Raw genomic sequence first — 13,281 nt, forward strand, 5'->3', positions numbered from 1 at the left:
AGAGGGCTCATGGGCATGGCCACGAACCAGGTCCTTCACCTTCAGATACAGCTACTTTTCCCTCAGTTGAACATGTCATATGGCTTGATGAATCTCATGTCCAACTATGTACATTGTATAACAGGCGTAATATCCGGTAAGAGACGACACAGACAGCCCCAGCTACTAGTCAATCCATAACACCCAGTCCAGACCGGACCCACATGAGCTGTGTTCTACTGTTCTCGTCCTTTTGAGAAGCTCGCAAGCATTTATTACGGCTTCCTGTGTCTTATCCTCGACCTGTTGCCAAAGTCGTCGACGAACCACCCTTGGTGGAGTCTTTCGGCTTCCGCTTCATGTATGGACCAGATCCCCTCAGTTGAGGCTCAAGCCCTGCCACCCAGCTCACAGTGAGAGAAAAGTTCTAAGCTGACTATCTATTCTTCAAAGGAGACATCAATAAACTGCGCCAACGGGCTTCTGTTTGGTGAAGCGATTATGATACCCCGAGCTTGACACCTTGACACGCGTCAGCTGGCGAGACCTGCGCCAGATTGGAGGGACCGTCTTTGAATACGAAGACTATGGGCGGTCGAGAGGAGTGCACAATGTACAAGACTGTAGGGTCTCCTGTTGGAGATATGAAGCCTGGTGTCTTCAGACCAAGGAATGCGTCTGATGTATTTTGGGCTGCAATACTCCCTGGGAGGAAAGACAGCCCAGGCGCCTCACTATCAGCACCGGTGACATGTTACAACCACTGACGCATAGAGGCACCGTTGGTGATAGAACTTGGCCCCAGGGAAGTGTGGATCTTGTTGGAAGGCTTCCATCGAACAGCTTCTTCACGATGCCTGGACATTTGCGCCTATGGAGGATGGATGGGGGTTGGGCGGCCGAGCTACATAAACTTAAATCAAGGCAATGCTTAACTTAGATAACCAATAGTTTAAACAATGTTATCATATGCTCTTTGCCAAAGAAATACCTTCGCAATAGAAGACAGAATCTAGAATAATCACAATCCCACAACAGCACTCCCAAGCCCATCCATACTCTCCAAAAACACATCAAACTCATTCCTAATCGTCTCCATATCCTCATCAACATCATCCGTCCACCGATGAATATAGATAGTCCTCAGCCCACACTTGCTCGCCCCCCGCAGATCATACGCATGTGCCGCAACAAGCACGACCTCCTCCGGCTTCAGCTTAACCAATTCCAACCCCTTCTCATACGCCTCCTGTCGAGGCTTATAAGCGCCTAACAACTGACTTGAGAATAGCATATTGAACTCCAGCCCCGAAGACCGGACCAAGTCCAACTGCAAACGCGTCGTACCATTCGCATGAACAAAGACCTCCAGACCGTGGTCTTGGCGTAGACTCTTGATTGCCGCAGAAACTTCTGGCCATGCGCGCTGCGAGTGCCATGCTTGTATGACCTGCTGCTTGATTTGCGCGTCGAAATGCGACCTGTAATCGGGCCATTGGTCGAGGATTACATCCAGCGTGCGGGCTAGAGTGATGTCGAAGTCTTCAACGTGGAGGTTTTGGCTCACGCGCTTGCTGTTCTCGTGGAAGTACTCTTTGCGCCAGTCTAGAGCTAGCTTTGAAGCTGCGGGTCTGGGGATTGCGGGCGGGAGAGCCTGGACTACGCTGCTGTGCCAGTCCAGACATGTGCCCATGAAGTCGAAGAAGACAGCTTTGATTTTTCTTTCAGGCATTTTTGTTGTAGATTTTCAATGGTTTCATGCAACAAGGAACTTGATCAGTGTAAGATCATGGGTTTCTAGAAAAGTACTTTGACAGCAAGTCGAGATGTAAGCTGACGAGTGTGCCCTAGCATTCCAAGGTTGATTAGAAATCCAAACTGCTTCAGCCCCCATTTCGACTGCAGATCTTTACTTCGTATATCTGACTGGAATGATGAATTAGATTAACAGATCTATCGGCATCTTGAGTCATTATTGCGAATATTCTGCTAACTCCAATCCTTCAGCAAATGGCTCCCGATAACCAGCGCAGAAAGACGGGAGTATCTACACCAAAAAACAAAGAACCCAATATCCTCCTCTTTCACCCAAACTAAACACCTTCAATATATCCACATCCTTGACTCACCTAAAAAGCATCAACCCGCAAATGCAAGAATCGAAAAAGCCTCTCCCGATCAATTCTCACCCGCCCAGCCGCACACTCCGCCTGATAAAACAGCGCCAACTCCAACGCATCCCTAAGAAACCCATCAACATACAAGTCACGGTACCTAACAAAAGCCCAGTAATTACCCCGAGCCGGCAGCGACAGACATCCCATGACGCGGTGGTGCATGGGCTCTGGGGTGATGGATATAGCAGCCAGAAAGGGTTTTCGCTGTGAGATTCGTGCGCAAATGACGTCGGCGACTAGATCCATGAAATCTGCGTCGGATTTGGTGCGGTGCTCTGGTGTTGCGAGGAATACGTTTACCCATACTATTGGTCCGCAGATGGCGCAGGTTTCGTCGATGTAGATCCCATTGGACATGAATATACCTTCTTGTACCATCCTGCTGGGGTAACCTCAGGCCCGGCTGGGGTACTCTTTGTCAGACGGGAGAGGGCTGGAATTGGAGATCGGATGGTATGCTCGTAGTTTATATAGATGAGAGGACATCTATCTCCTTTGAGATAGACGGTCAGTGTCTCACTAACAATGGGGCTATAGTGACAAAGAAAGCAAAGGCTCTATGGTGTAGTGGCCAATTTGAGGCCTGTTCCGAGTTGCATATTACCTTGCAAAGAAGGATTGGGTATATCACTCCGTCTGAACACCTCCGGTTTACCCACTCCAGACAGTGCCACCATATGGAAGTACATTCGAGGGTATACCTTGGGAGAGACGGTACCTATAGGCGAATGGTAATTGATCATGAATGTCATTATCAATTCATTCTATAGAATATACTGCGAAACTATGCAAGTCAGGGTAACATCCCCTATATACTGTGTCATCATCAGAAGACACCACATCACAGCTTAATCCATCTACCCATCCAAGTCTCAACAATCTCCTTCGCCTCATCGACAAGCCCAAGATCAAGCAGCAACTGCGTAGTCCCCCGAACAGCCGAATCCAAGGCCGAGAAGATCCAAGCATGAGTATAACTGGTGTGCTCCCCAATAAAGATAGTCTTGAACTCCGTCTGATAGTAAGCAGGCAGATACAGCTCCTGCTGCCCAACAGTCGGATCGGCCCACGCCCCCGCCTGGTGCTGATCAAACTCCCAGCACTGGCGGTTGTAGATACCAGTGAACTGCTCCGCAGCAATATCTCCATGGATCTCGACCATAGTGCGCTGAATCAACGCCACGTGCTCATCCTCGCTCAGAGCAGCCGTCGACCGAGCCAGAGTGCCAGAAACATACGACGCGAGAACGACACCAGGTCCCGTACCGTTCAGATTATAAGACGGGTAGCAGACGCTTCCGACACCCGGCACATCGACAGACCCGCATCCGCCAAAGATCGGCTCCTCCTGATGCTCCCAGAAGCGGGTCTTATAGAGCAGGGAGATCTTGCAGGAAGGCTCGTAGTTCAGAGTGGAGATAGCTCGGCTGAGGAGCGATGAGTACCGCGGCATATCCCACAGACGCACCTTGCTGAAGGGCGCGGCGACGACAGCGTAGTCATATTCCTTGTTGTCTCAGGGGTCAACTGGAAAGGATCCTTGCGCCAGGTAACGGCAACTTTGCCGGAAGCCTCGTTGTACACGAGTCCGTCAACAGTGCGGTTGAGGGTTGTCTTCTTTGCGACGTGCGGGTAGAAGGCTCGGGGGAGTGATTCGAGGCCCTTGTCGATGGTGCGCCATTTTGTGGCGGCGAAGTAGACGTCGTCATAGAGGTCGCCCCAGATTGGGGAGTCGCCGGTGCCGGCTACATAGTCGGCGACGTTGGCGTTGTAGCCCAGTGATCTCAGATATCCGGCTTCGGACCAGTCGAACATGCCGTCCTCGACCGCTTGCTTGTGGGCTTGGTACATGTTGGTGGCTAGTTTGCGGATTGTGTCGCGGTTGTCGAGTTCGGTGAAATTGTTGTATGCGGATTTTGCTTCAGCAACAGCTGTGTCATTGGGCGAGCCGGGCTTGTAGGCCAGGGAGGAGTTGGCTGCGATCTGGGCGGCACTCGGGATCAAGCCGTTGGGGAGACGGTTGCCGCCAGAGGATGCTGGGACATTGGGGCTGTTCTGGATGAAAGGGATGAAGTTGACCGCGAGGTCAGGTCGGTGGGCATTCATCGTGTTGAGAGTATTGGCCAGTTGGAAGACCATGCGGTGATCTTGGATCTCGAGAGTCTCGTTGGTGTCGGCATAGGTGATGCTCACGGGGAATCGCATCGGCCCCATCTCCTGATACTGGTATTGATCGGGAGCTGTGTTGTTGAGGTACTTGGTACGAATGCGACCTCCGATGCGGCCGGAGGATTCGTAGATGTGCCAGTCATGGATACCGACAGAGTCGAGCAGCAAACTCGTCATCAAGCCGGACATTCCGCCGCCAAGAATAGCAACAGACGTTTTCTTCGCTTTGGACACAAATGCCTTGGAGTTCTTCTTTGACTTCATGTACGAGACACCATCAAACCACGGTCCCATGGCATCTGCCACATCGGCGATACTCTCACGCTTCTTGATTGGCGACGAGACTGTGATGGGCGCAGACCGGCCCACGAGTCTTGATCCGGAGAAGGCATGCAGACAGTTTGAATGGGGTGCGTCAGATGGTGTGACCCATACGAATCGCTCTGGCAGTGCTTCGCGTTTCACAAACGCACTCCCGATCTCATGGTGACTCTGTGTCGGATCTTGGATTCCGCATTCCCCGTAGACGAGCTGCAGGTGACCCTCGAATTGCTTGTCCAGGAACTCGACATGAATGTTGTGCAAAGAGTCGGCTGTGACACCCGCGAGGCTGTGGAACCGTATGACCTCGAAGTCTCGTCCTGCGATACCAGCTAAGCTCAGGCCGGATAGACCCAACCCTAGTAGGGTATGTTGTACAGGTATCTTCATCGTAACGGGCAGTAAAGATGTAGGAATGGATATGAGTATTGAGTACTTGTTGATGTCTCATTCATGTACACGCGGGATACTCCTTTTATATGTCCTGTTTCTCTTGCACCCAGTCTCGAAGTAGCTAACCCGATAGCTGGAGCTATCAAGCTCATTGACCCAGACGATAATCGATCGCAAGATCCTTATCTTTCCGCGTATCTGTTTCGCGATAATATTGAAGCTGGAGATGATATCCCGAAGATGCGATAGTTATCGTATACGAGCACTAGGGCTTGAAGAGATTCCCAGCGAATCAACCCTCCCATCGCAGTTACGTAAAGCCCCAAAATGACAAGATGTAGTCTAGGGCAAGCATCTCAACGTTCCGAACTCCCGTCTAGAGACTAGCTCCAAGCCCCAAAGATTGTTGACAGATGTCAGATATCGGTTCCTGATCTTGATTGTGCTCTTATCAGAGCGGATTGATGTCCGACGCTTTGAGACGACGTTATCTTGAGAATCTGGACTGGGGGTATCCAACCCGGGGTCGGGAATATCGGACATTAGAAATTGAATCTGGGGAAGTCAATGCAAGTTACCTGCCTATTCAGATCAATCAGGCCGAACGTTCTGATGATTGCCAATCTTGGACGTTTCTCTTATCAGTTAAGATGCAGGAACACCTGGACAGGATAAGTCTTAGGCGGTTCGGCGCGACGGCCTTGACACGCCCGTTGCGGAGTAGAGGCTAGTAGGGGCATTGCTTAGGCTAGTTATCGACGATGGCCAATAGCTTCGTATGAGGTGTATGAGGTTGAGATTGCCGAGATTAGAACCTGAGTGGTCAATACGAGGGATCGTCGAGAAGTTTGCCCATTTGGGCCCTTCCCCGCCTAGTGCTTTGATCGCTTCCGATATCACTCATATCTTCATACACCGCAGATTGTGTGTCGAGACATTGTTCTTTGTGACTCAATTGAGTTATTCAATGCTCGCTTCAAGAAGATACCGATAAGTTGTAGGGAACTGACGGCAGGCACTTGGAAGCCTGGCCTATCAGGTGATGTCAGAATGTGCCAGAGAGCGTGCGCTCCACGCTACTTTCTGATGAGACTTGATGAAATGACACAGCAGATGATGGATCTGATGGATGAAAATGAAAATGAATCGATCCTGCCGGGTGCCTGCCAGGAATAGAAGAAAGCAAAGGAGAGAGAGAGAACGGGGGAACACCCCTATCTCACATGACCTCCCTGCACAAGGGTTCTTAGTCGCATGAATCATGATACAACACGATAACACCATGTCAATAACATCACCTGAGTCATGACTCTCAACCTGACAGATGTACTGTAGTGTGCGGGTACACAGTAGTCTTCATGAATCATGGGTAACAGGGGTATTCTTTCGCTCAATTCGTGAGTAAAACCGGACCGTATGAATCATTTGCCAATTGACGCTGTAAATTCAAAGGGGTATAGAAGCTATAGCAAAACAATAAACATCAACATCAGTCACAACATATCGTTGTCTCCTCCAACTTCCGCGTCTCTTGTTGCACGTCATCGATTCCCACCGTGACAACCATCCAATCACATAAGAACTTGCCCAACCCCGCGCCGATGAAGATGCAGATGATCACATAGACGTTGAAGTACATGGCCAGCAACATAGTGATATAAGCTCCTGCGAAGGTCACCGCATGGATAATAGATCTGGCCAATTGCTGCAGCGGTGTGGCACGAAAAGTCACCGCTGTCCTGGCGGATTCCCAGTTCTTGGCAAAAGCCCCGTGCGCAGCTTGGCGCTGGAATTGGCGGGTCAGGAAATTGTCATATTCTCGACCAATCCGTCGACAGAACTCGACCAGCACGACGAGTAAAACGGTGCCAATGCAGGTGGCAGCAAACATGCCATTGTTTTTGATCTGCCATCCTGTGGATAAAAAGCAAGCATCGATGGTGTTGAAGTTGAACAGCATCTGATCTGCGTCAGTCGAAGCTTTCTGGAAAATCTCCGGATGGGAATTCTCCGGTCTTGGCACTTACCGAGATCTTGCAGCTGGCCTCGCCATGATCCATCTCCATGCCCTCCATCTTGACTCTTGACGTGGGGAAGTTGTGAGAAAATGAGCGTCTGTAGAAAGCTGGAGGGGTCTCGATAGACAGACCGAGGGTCTTATAACAAGACACTGATCGCATGTCCCACCTATGCTAAGGCAAAGTGGAGAAAACCATAGATGGCGTGAGAGAAATGTGCTCAAATCGTCTCAAATGTGAAATGGCCGGGGTAATTGACCTTGTGTCATGACATATTAAAATCTCGCGGCCTTTTCCACTGATATCTCCTCTACGCTTCGCCATACCCCGACTGTATATATGATTGTGATTGAGGCTGGTTCTGGTCGCAGTTAAACCATCGCGTTGATCTCGGAAGTAGGCTGAGGGTCACACTCGATCTCCAGATCCGGGCCACTGCACGGCGCAGTTCACGACATCATGGCGTTCTCAAGATTAGGCGCACGTCACATTCAGAACATGAGCGCTGCAACAGCATTGGAACCACATTGGGGTTACTACGATCGCGCTCTGCCATGTACCAACGATCCAGGATCGTGCGAATACCTCGACGTTGTCTACGAATCTCACGACCTAGGGATGTTATATTCAGGCATCATGTGGTGCATCATTGGCGCAATCCTGCTTCTCTGGGTTGTCCTGAATCAATCCAATGCGCCGACGATATCACCGAGGCTAGCAGCACCAAAGCTCGCCGGGCTGTACAAGGTCCGCCGTTCGATGGCAGCTTTTGCCCGAAGGTATCTCCTACCCGATGTGGCTCGGGTGATCTTCGGCCGCACAACGCGGTTCCAAGTCCTCACTCTCGCCCTGCTGTCTGGCTATCTCCTCATTTTCAGCTTTGTTGGGATCGTCTACAACACATGGGTCACCCCAGTGTCGAAAATGCCTGGGGTATATAACACCCGCAACAGCATTGGTCCCTGGGCTGACCGTGTCGGCACCCTCGCCTACGCCCTCACCCCGCTCTCTGTGCTGCTGAGCAGCCGAGAGTCCTTCCTCTCTATTATCACTGGCCTGCCATACCAGAGCTTCAATTTTCTTCACCGCTGGCTGGGCTACATTATATTCGTACAAAGCTCACTCCACACCATCGGATGGTGTGTGGTAGAGCTGAGACTGTACCAGCCGCAACCCACCGTCGGAATCGAGTGGATCACCGAGACATACATGATCTGGGGTGTCGTCGCCATGATTCTGTTGTTTCTACTATTTGTGCTGAGTACACCGTGGGGCATCAGACTAACCGGCTACGAGACCTTCCGAAAACTGCACTACATCCTCGCCATGGTCTACATCGGCGCCTGCTGGGCCCACTGGAAGCAACTCAAGTGCTTTATGTGGCCCTCGCTGATCTTCTGGTTCCTCGATCGTGGTGCTCGCCTAGTACGCACTGCCCTGTTACATTATCACCCCGATCACTCCAACGCCATCGGGTTCAGCTTCAAATCCTCTGAGGCCACCATCACCCGCTTCCCAGACTCAGAACACGGCGACGTCATCCGCCTCGATCTCCACAATACCCAGGACGCCTGGACCATCGGCCAACACTACTACCTGACTTTTGCCAAGTGCAGCATCTGGCAATCCCACCCCTTCACACCCCTCAATGTCCCCTGCGTCTCAAAGGGCACAGTACAACATTCCTATATCCTCCGCGCGAAAAGCGGCGAAACAAAGAAAATCGCCGACTTAGCCGCCACCGGCATCTCCACCACGCCCGTCATCCTAACCGGCGCATACGGCGAGCCCATAACCAGACAACTAACCCCAAGCACAAACATCCTCTGCATCGCCGGCGGGACCGGCATCACCTACGTCCTCCCCGTCCTCCTCGAACTCGCCCGCCAAACACCCTCCCCAGACCGCAAACTCGAGCTCATCTGGGCAGTCCGCCACACGGTGAACATGGAGTGGGTGGCAGCGGAGCTAGATCCCCTACAGAAAGCGCGGAAGACATTAAATCTCGGAATCCGAATCTTTGCCACTCGCGATGCAAGAAGCAAAACTCCCTCGATTGAGAGCTCAGAGGCAGAGAACTGTAATCTCGAGATTCCCAAGATTGACGAGAAGGCCCTGCAGGTCGCACCTTCCTCTGGGTCCGATACTGCGTGCTGTGGCTGTGACAAACCTGCTGCTGTTGAGCGGCTTGGTGGTGGTGAAAACGATATCAATCGGCATCCTGATCTGCCGACGCTGGTTGGTGATTTCTTGGCTGAGACAGTGCGCGGACCGACGAGTGTGTTTGCCAGTGGGCCTGGTGGGATGGTTAGTGATCTGAGGGATATTGTTGCGTCTTGCAATTCTGGTGGGAAGGTTTGGAGGGGGGAGGAGAGGTTCGATGTCGATCTTATTTGCGATGATCGATTGGAGTGGTGATTGCGACGGTTCTCTGTATATGTTGGTTACGTTCATGACCTTGTTATGTGAGCATTAGCGATTCTAGAGTCGGTGTACTTATTTCTGGACGAATTCTATGTTCATATCTTTCTACGAAAAGGATGAGGGATTTTGTTAGGAGGCAGGCAGTTTCCACGTGAGTGAAGTGAGCCGGTCAGGCAAAAGGACGATTGAAGATACCTATACAACCTAGTTAGGTAATATACGTTGTCATACCTATGTCTATCGGACCATACGGGCAGTGACTGAATCTTGACGATATTCAGAGCTATCCCACAAGTCTAGGGTCTTCATCCCCAACGCTCGCATCAGAGGTAGAATGGGAGGACACATAATGATGATCATGATGATGATGAATTCATTATCCCGATTTAGTATCTCGCTTTACATACATGCTGCTATATCAATCAGAAGTTCCATGGTTCCATAACATGGAGGCAACTTGCGGGGCCCCACGGGGATCTGTCACAAGATCTCATGAGTCATGAGTCATGACACATTGATCCGAACCCCAAAGCTCAAAGCTGGGGATCCCGACAGGGCCTCAGCTGCGCCCCGTCAACTCCAAGTCCTCCGTCTTATCCTTCACAAATTTGGTGTTCACGTAGAATGGCGTCAACATTGGAGGGCCAACGAACGCCGCCGGATGGGGGCGTTTGTTGGAACATTGAGGCTGCAACTGCAAGCCTCAAGATTGCCCTGGAGTAATACTGTATGTGTTCAGGGACCAAGTAGAAGGAAGAGGAACAAACATCTTCCCCTAAAGGAACCGAGTCTCCATCACGTGGATCTGGGGTATAAAGTGGGTCCTCCGCCGGCTAAGCCTTTTACCCTTTTCCCTCTCCCACGGTCTCACCTCATAACTATTGCGTCTGCTCTTTGCGCGTCTCCTCTTCTACCAATGCGTAACAATTGTTGAACCTCGTCATTCGACTGTCCTCTTAACATCTTATCTGTGACAAAACATACATGCACACCACTTGTGTGTGGATTGCTTGGCTTAGATGATCTATTTCCCCGAGATACAGTAGGTACTAGCCGGAATAACCCCGGTCGGAGAATTGCTACATAGTACTCCATGCTGTGTAATGCAGGTGGGATAAAATTAGAGCGGTGGCAGTGTTGGCAGTGATGATCCCCGGATCGCCGCGTCATATCCCAGCCCCTAACTACACCAGGACATTCCCCTGTCCATCTATCCAAGCTTGGCAAGCGGAAAATCTAGCGGAGGTTGTCTTCTTCTGTAAATTTCTGGACCCGCTGCCTCTTAGGTTCCATTGTTTCCCCACAAGTCCATCTCTGGAGTTGAATACTAGCCGCGTCGCAACCTCGGCTGCTCGCTGCCGAGTCGCCTATATGCCTCCAGAGGATCAAAGGGTTACGTCTCACTCTGGAGATAGACTTTCATGCTACCTACTTTCATTGGCAAACCGTGGCTTTCGCAGAAAGTATACGTTCGTATTTGGCAAAAGCTTGCTTGAATCAAGCCATCTTGGCAAGTCTTGTGTATGGCTAAGCTTCGGGCGTCGGGTTCTCGATTTGGCCGCGTCCCAACCTAAGTTTGGGGGCGCTGAAACGAGAGCGAAAGGCACCCCACATGTGCGGGGTATGCGGGGTACATGGGCCAGTGGAAACCTGGGGTGGTGGCCGCTCCAAGTCTTTTCGGGATTTGATACGGATCGTCCAGCGAATCATTTCGCCCAATTCCTTTTTCTACTTCAGGCTGTTTTGGGTCTTGGCGGTAGTGTTGATATCAGGTTTGGGCAGGTGACTGCGAGCCATCGGGGAATATCCGAAGTCTGCAGACGAAATGGGTCCAGAAGGTTCAGGATCTTGGAGTCTGGTCCAAATAAGAAGGTGGATTCAATGGGGTAGCCGGGGAAGAAATCCGGGGTATAAAGGGGACTGTGGATGCAGTTCTTTGGGAGGGGTTTTTTTTTCGTAGTGTCTCTTTTCTCAACTTTTCTTGCTCGTCGAAGCACACATTTGAGCCGACATTAATCTTTGATTCACGTATCTTGTTGGGTCAACCTTCGCCCCTTCAATCTCAGAATGTCCGACAACGACAGTGAGAAGCAAGATACTGCCATGGCAGAGAGACTCCGTCGTTATCAAACAGCCGAGAGCGTCCTGCTGCCCATCCCGCGAGATGTTTTCGAGAAGCTGTACCTGAGTCCGAAGACACCGAATGCATCAAAGCTGCGCTTCACATTTGGTAATCCCACGCCGATCGCATTGATGGGTTTCCTGTTGTCTGCGTTCCCGACAGGCATGATAACGATGGGCTGGAGAGGATCTGGCGGAAATGGCGGTGCAATTCTGTAAGAGCGAGAGGCGAGAGGGGAGATTTTCGGAAAGCAAATCGTACTAATAGAGCGTCTTTTAGACCGGTCTACATCTTCTTCGGCGCAATGTTACAGATCCTCGGAGGTATCGGTGAATGGATTCTCGGAAATACATTCTCTAGCGCTCTATTCTTCACCTACGGTATGTACAACTGTCTGAATCGGAACGTCTTCGCTAATCATATCCGGGTATAGGCACCTTCTGGCTGGTCCAAGGTACCTCCCTCATTCCATTCTTCGCCGTGGGCGCAATGTACTCGCCTGATGGCAATACACTGGAAGGGATAAAAACGGCTGAGTACAACTCCACTCTCGGTAAGCTTCATCCATCCCACTAGATCATATCTCGTACAAGCCATACTGACATGATAACACCCAGCCTTTTACTATGTCACCCTTTCACTCCTCACATTTGTATACATGATCTGCTCTCTCCGCACAAACATCTGCCTCTTCAGTGCACTCTTACTGCTCACTATCACATTCGCATTGTTCGCCGGCACGTTTTTCCAGACTGCGCTGGGTAACTTGGCCCTGGCAGCCAGGCTACAAAAGGTATGTTGCGAACGTCTCTTGCTCCCTTGTACACTGTCTAGGTACTAATTGTATATGCACAGGCGGCCGGTGCATTCAATTTGGCACTCTGCTTTCCAATCTGGCATATCTTTATTGCGCAGGTCCTGGATGCGGTCGATTTCCCGATCTCACTGCCAGTTGGCAATCTGAGCACTGTTATCCTTGGAAAGCGCCAAAAGGCCCAGAAGCGCGAGGCTGCTGAGGCTGAGAGCTAAATATTCCATTTGAGCTTTAGGATGTATCTGTCAGGACCATATTCTTATAATGGATGGCTTCGAACAGCGCAACTGTGCTGGCTTCCATCGTGCAGGATAAATCAACGACAAGAACAATTAGACAATAGATATAGATAAATGTTTGATTCTGCACTCCTCGGAGGTCATACCTTCGAAGGAGGGCCACCTATTCACCAATATTCACAAGCCATGACCCGACATTCAACACACACCGTAGACGAGCTCATCTTGTCGATAGCTAAAACTTTCTGGCTCTTAGCGGCGACTCTTAGCCGTCAAGGCATCTTGACCGGGGGAGTCGGGGGACACATAGCAACCTTAGGAAAGGTGAATATGAACCTGTGTCAGCCCCCCGAGTTCATGCCAATTATTCTGCCTTTCCATTAATTTTCTGCCACATTTTCACATTTTCTAGTTACCTCCCCACACTTTCCAGCTGTCGGCAGGGCCTGATAGCAACCCCGCATAGCAGCTTATACTTAGAGCAAGCTACATCGGGCCAATGAATTTCTCTCTCTCTCTCTCTCTTTCCTCGGCATAACCTTCAGGCATATCTCTGCCTCGACCAATCAAATCGTCCCACCTTTATGCCTGAAAAATCTGGGTTGACATTTAGGAGGAGTGGGGC

General features: G+C 50.8%; 5 protein-coding genes across 5 annotated transcripts; 2 read left to right on the top strand and 3 right to left on the bottom strand.

The window, feature by feature from the left end:
* Positions 1-1,000: 1,000 nt before the first annotated feature.
* N7515_000029 (Haloacid dehalogenase type II) lies at positions 1,001-1,711 on the bottom strand (the record flags this gene model as incomplete). Its single annotated transcript, XM_056660773.1, has 1 exon — positions 1,001-1,711. One exon carries the CDS (start codon positions 1,709-1,711, stop codon positions 1,001-1,003), a length of 711 nt encoding a protein of 236 aa, XP_056525939.1.
* Positions 1,712-2,997: 1,286 nt separating this feature from the next.
* N7515_000030 (flavin monoamine oxidase family protein) lies at positions 2,998-5,036 on the bottom strand (the record flags this gene model as incomplete). Its single annotated transcript, XM_056660774.1, has 2 exons — positions 2,998-3,583; positions 3,625-5,036. 2 exons carry the CDS (start codon positions 5,034-5,036, stop codon positions 2,998-3,000), a joined length of 1,998 nt encoding a protein of 665 aa, XP_056525940.1.
* A 1,492-nt stretch (positions 5,037-6,528) lies between these two features.
* On the bottom strand, positions 6,529-7,114 carry N7515_000031 (copper transporter family protein; the record flags this gene model as incomplete). Its single annotated transcript, XM_056660775.1, has 2 exons — positions 6,529-6,999; positions 7,067-7,114. The coding sequence occupies 2 exons, from the start codon at positions 7,112-7,114 to the stop codon at positions 6,529-6,531; spliced, it is 519 nt and encodes a 172-aa protein (XP_056525941.1).
* A 402-nt stretch (positions 7,115-7,516) lies between these two features.
* On the top strand, positions 7,517-9,475 carry N7515_000032 (ferric reductase family protein; the record flags this gene model as incomplete). The annotated part of the gene is made up of 1 exon (XM_056660776.1): positions 7,517-9,475. One exon carries the CDS (start codon positions 7,517-7,519, stop codon positions 9,473-9,475), a length of 1,959 nt encoding a protein of 652 aa, XP_056525942.1.
* A 2,073-nt stretch (positions 9,476-11,548) lies between these two features.
* N7515_000033 (putative plasma membrane ammonium transporter (Ato3)) lies at positions 11,549-12,632 on the top strand (the record flags this gene model as incomplete). The annotated part of the gene is made up of 5 exons (XM_056660777.1): positions 11,549-11,817; positions 11,883-11,983; positions 12,037-12,156; positions 12,221-12,396; positions 12,459-12,632. 5 exons carry the CDS (start codon positions 11,549-11,551, stop codon positions 12,630-12,632), a joined length of 840 nt encoding a protein of 279 aa, XP_056525943.1.
* Between the last annotated feature and the right edge of the window lie 649 nt (positions 12,633-13,281).

The sequence above is a fragment of the Penicillium bovifimosum genome (assembly GCF_028826915.1).
Source record: "Penicillium bovifimosum strain IBT 22155 chromosome Unknown utg000001l_segment0_segment0, whole genome shotgun sequence".
Taxonomy (NCBI): Eukaryota; Fungi; Ascomycota; class Eurotiomycetes; order Eurotiales; family Aspergillaceae; genus Penicillium; species Penicillium bovifimosum.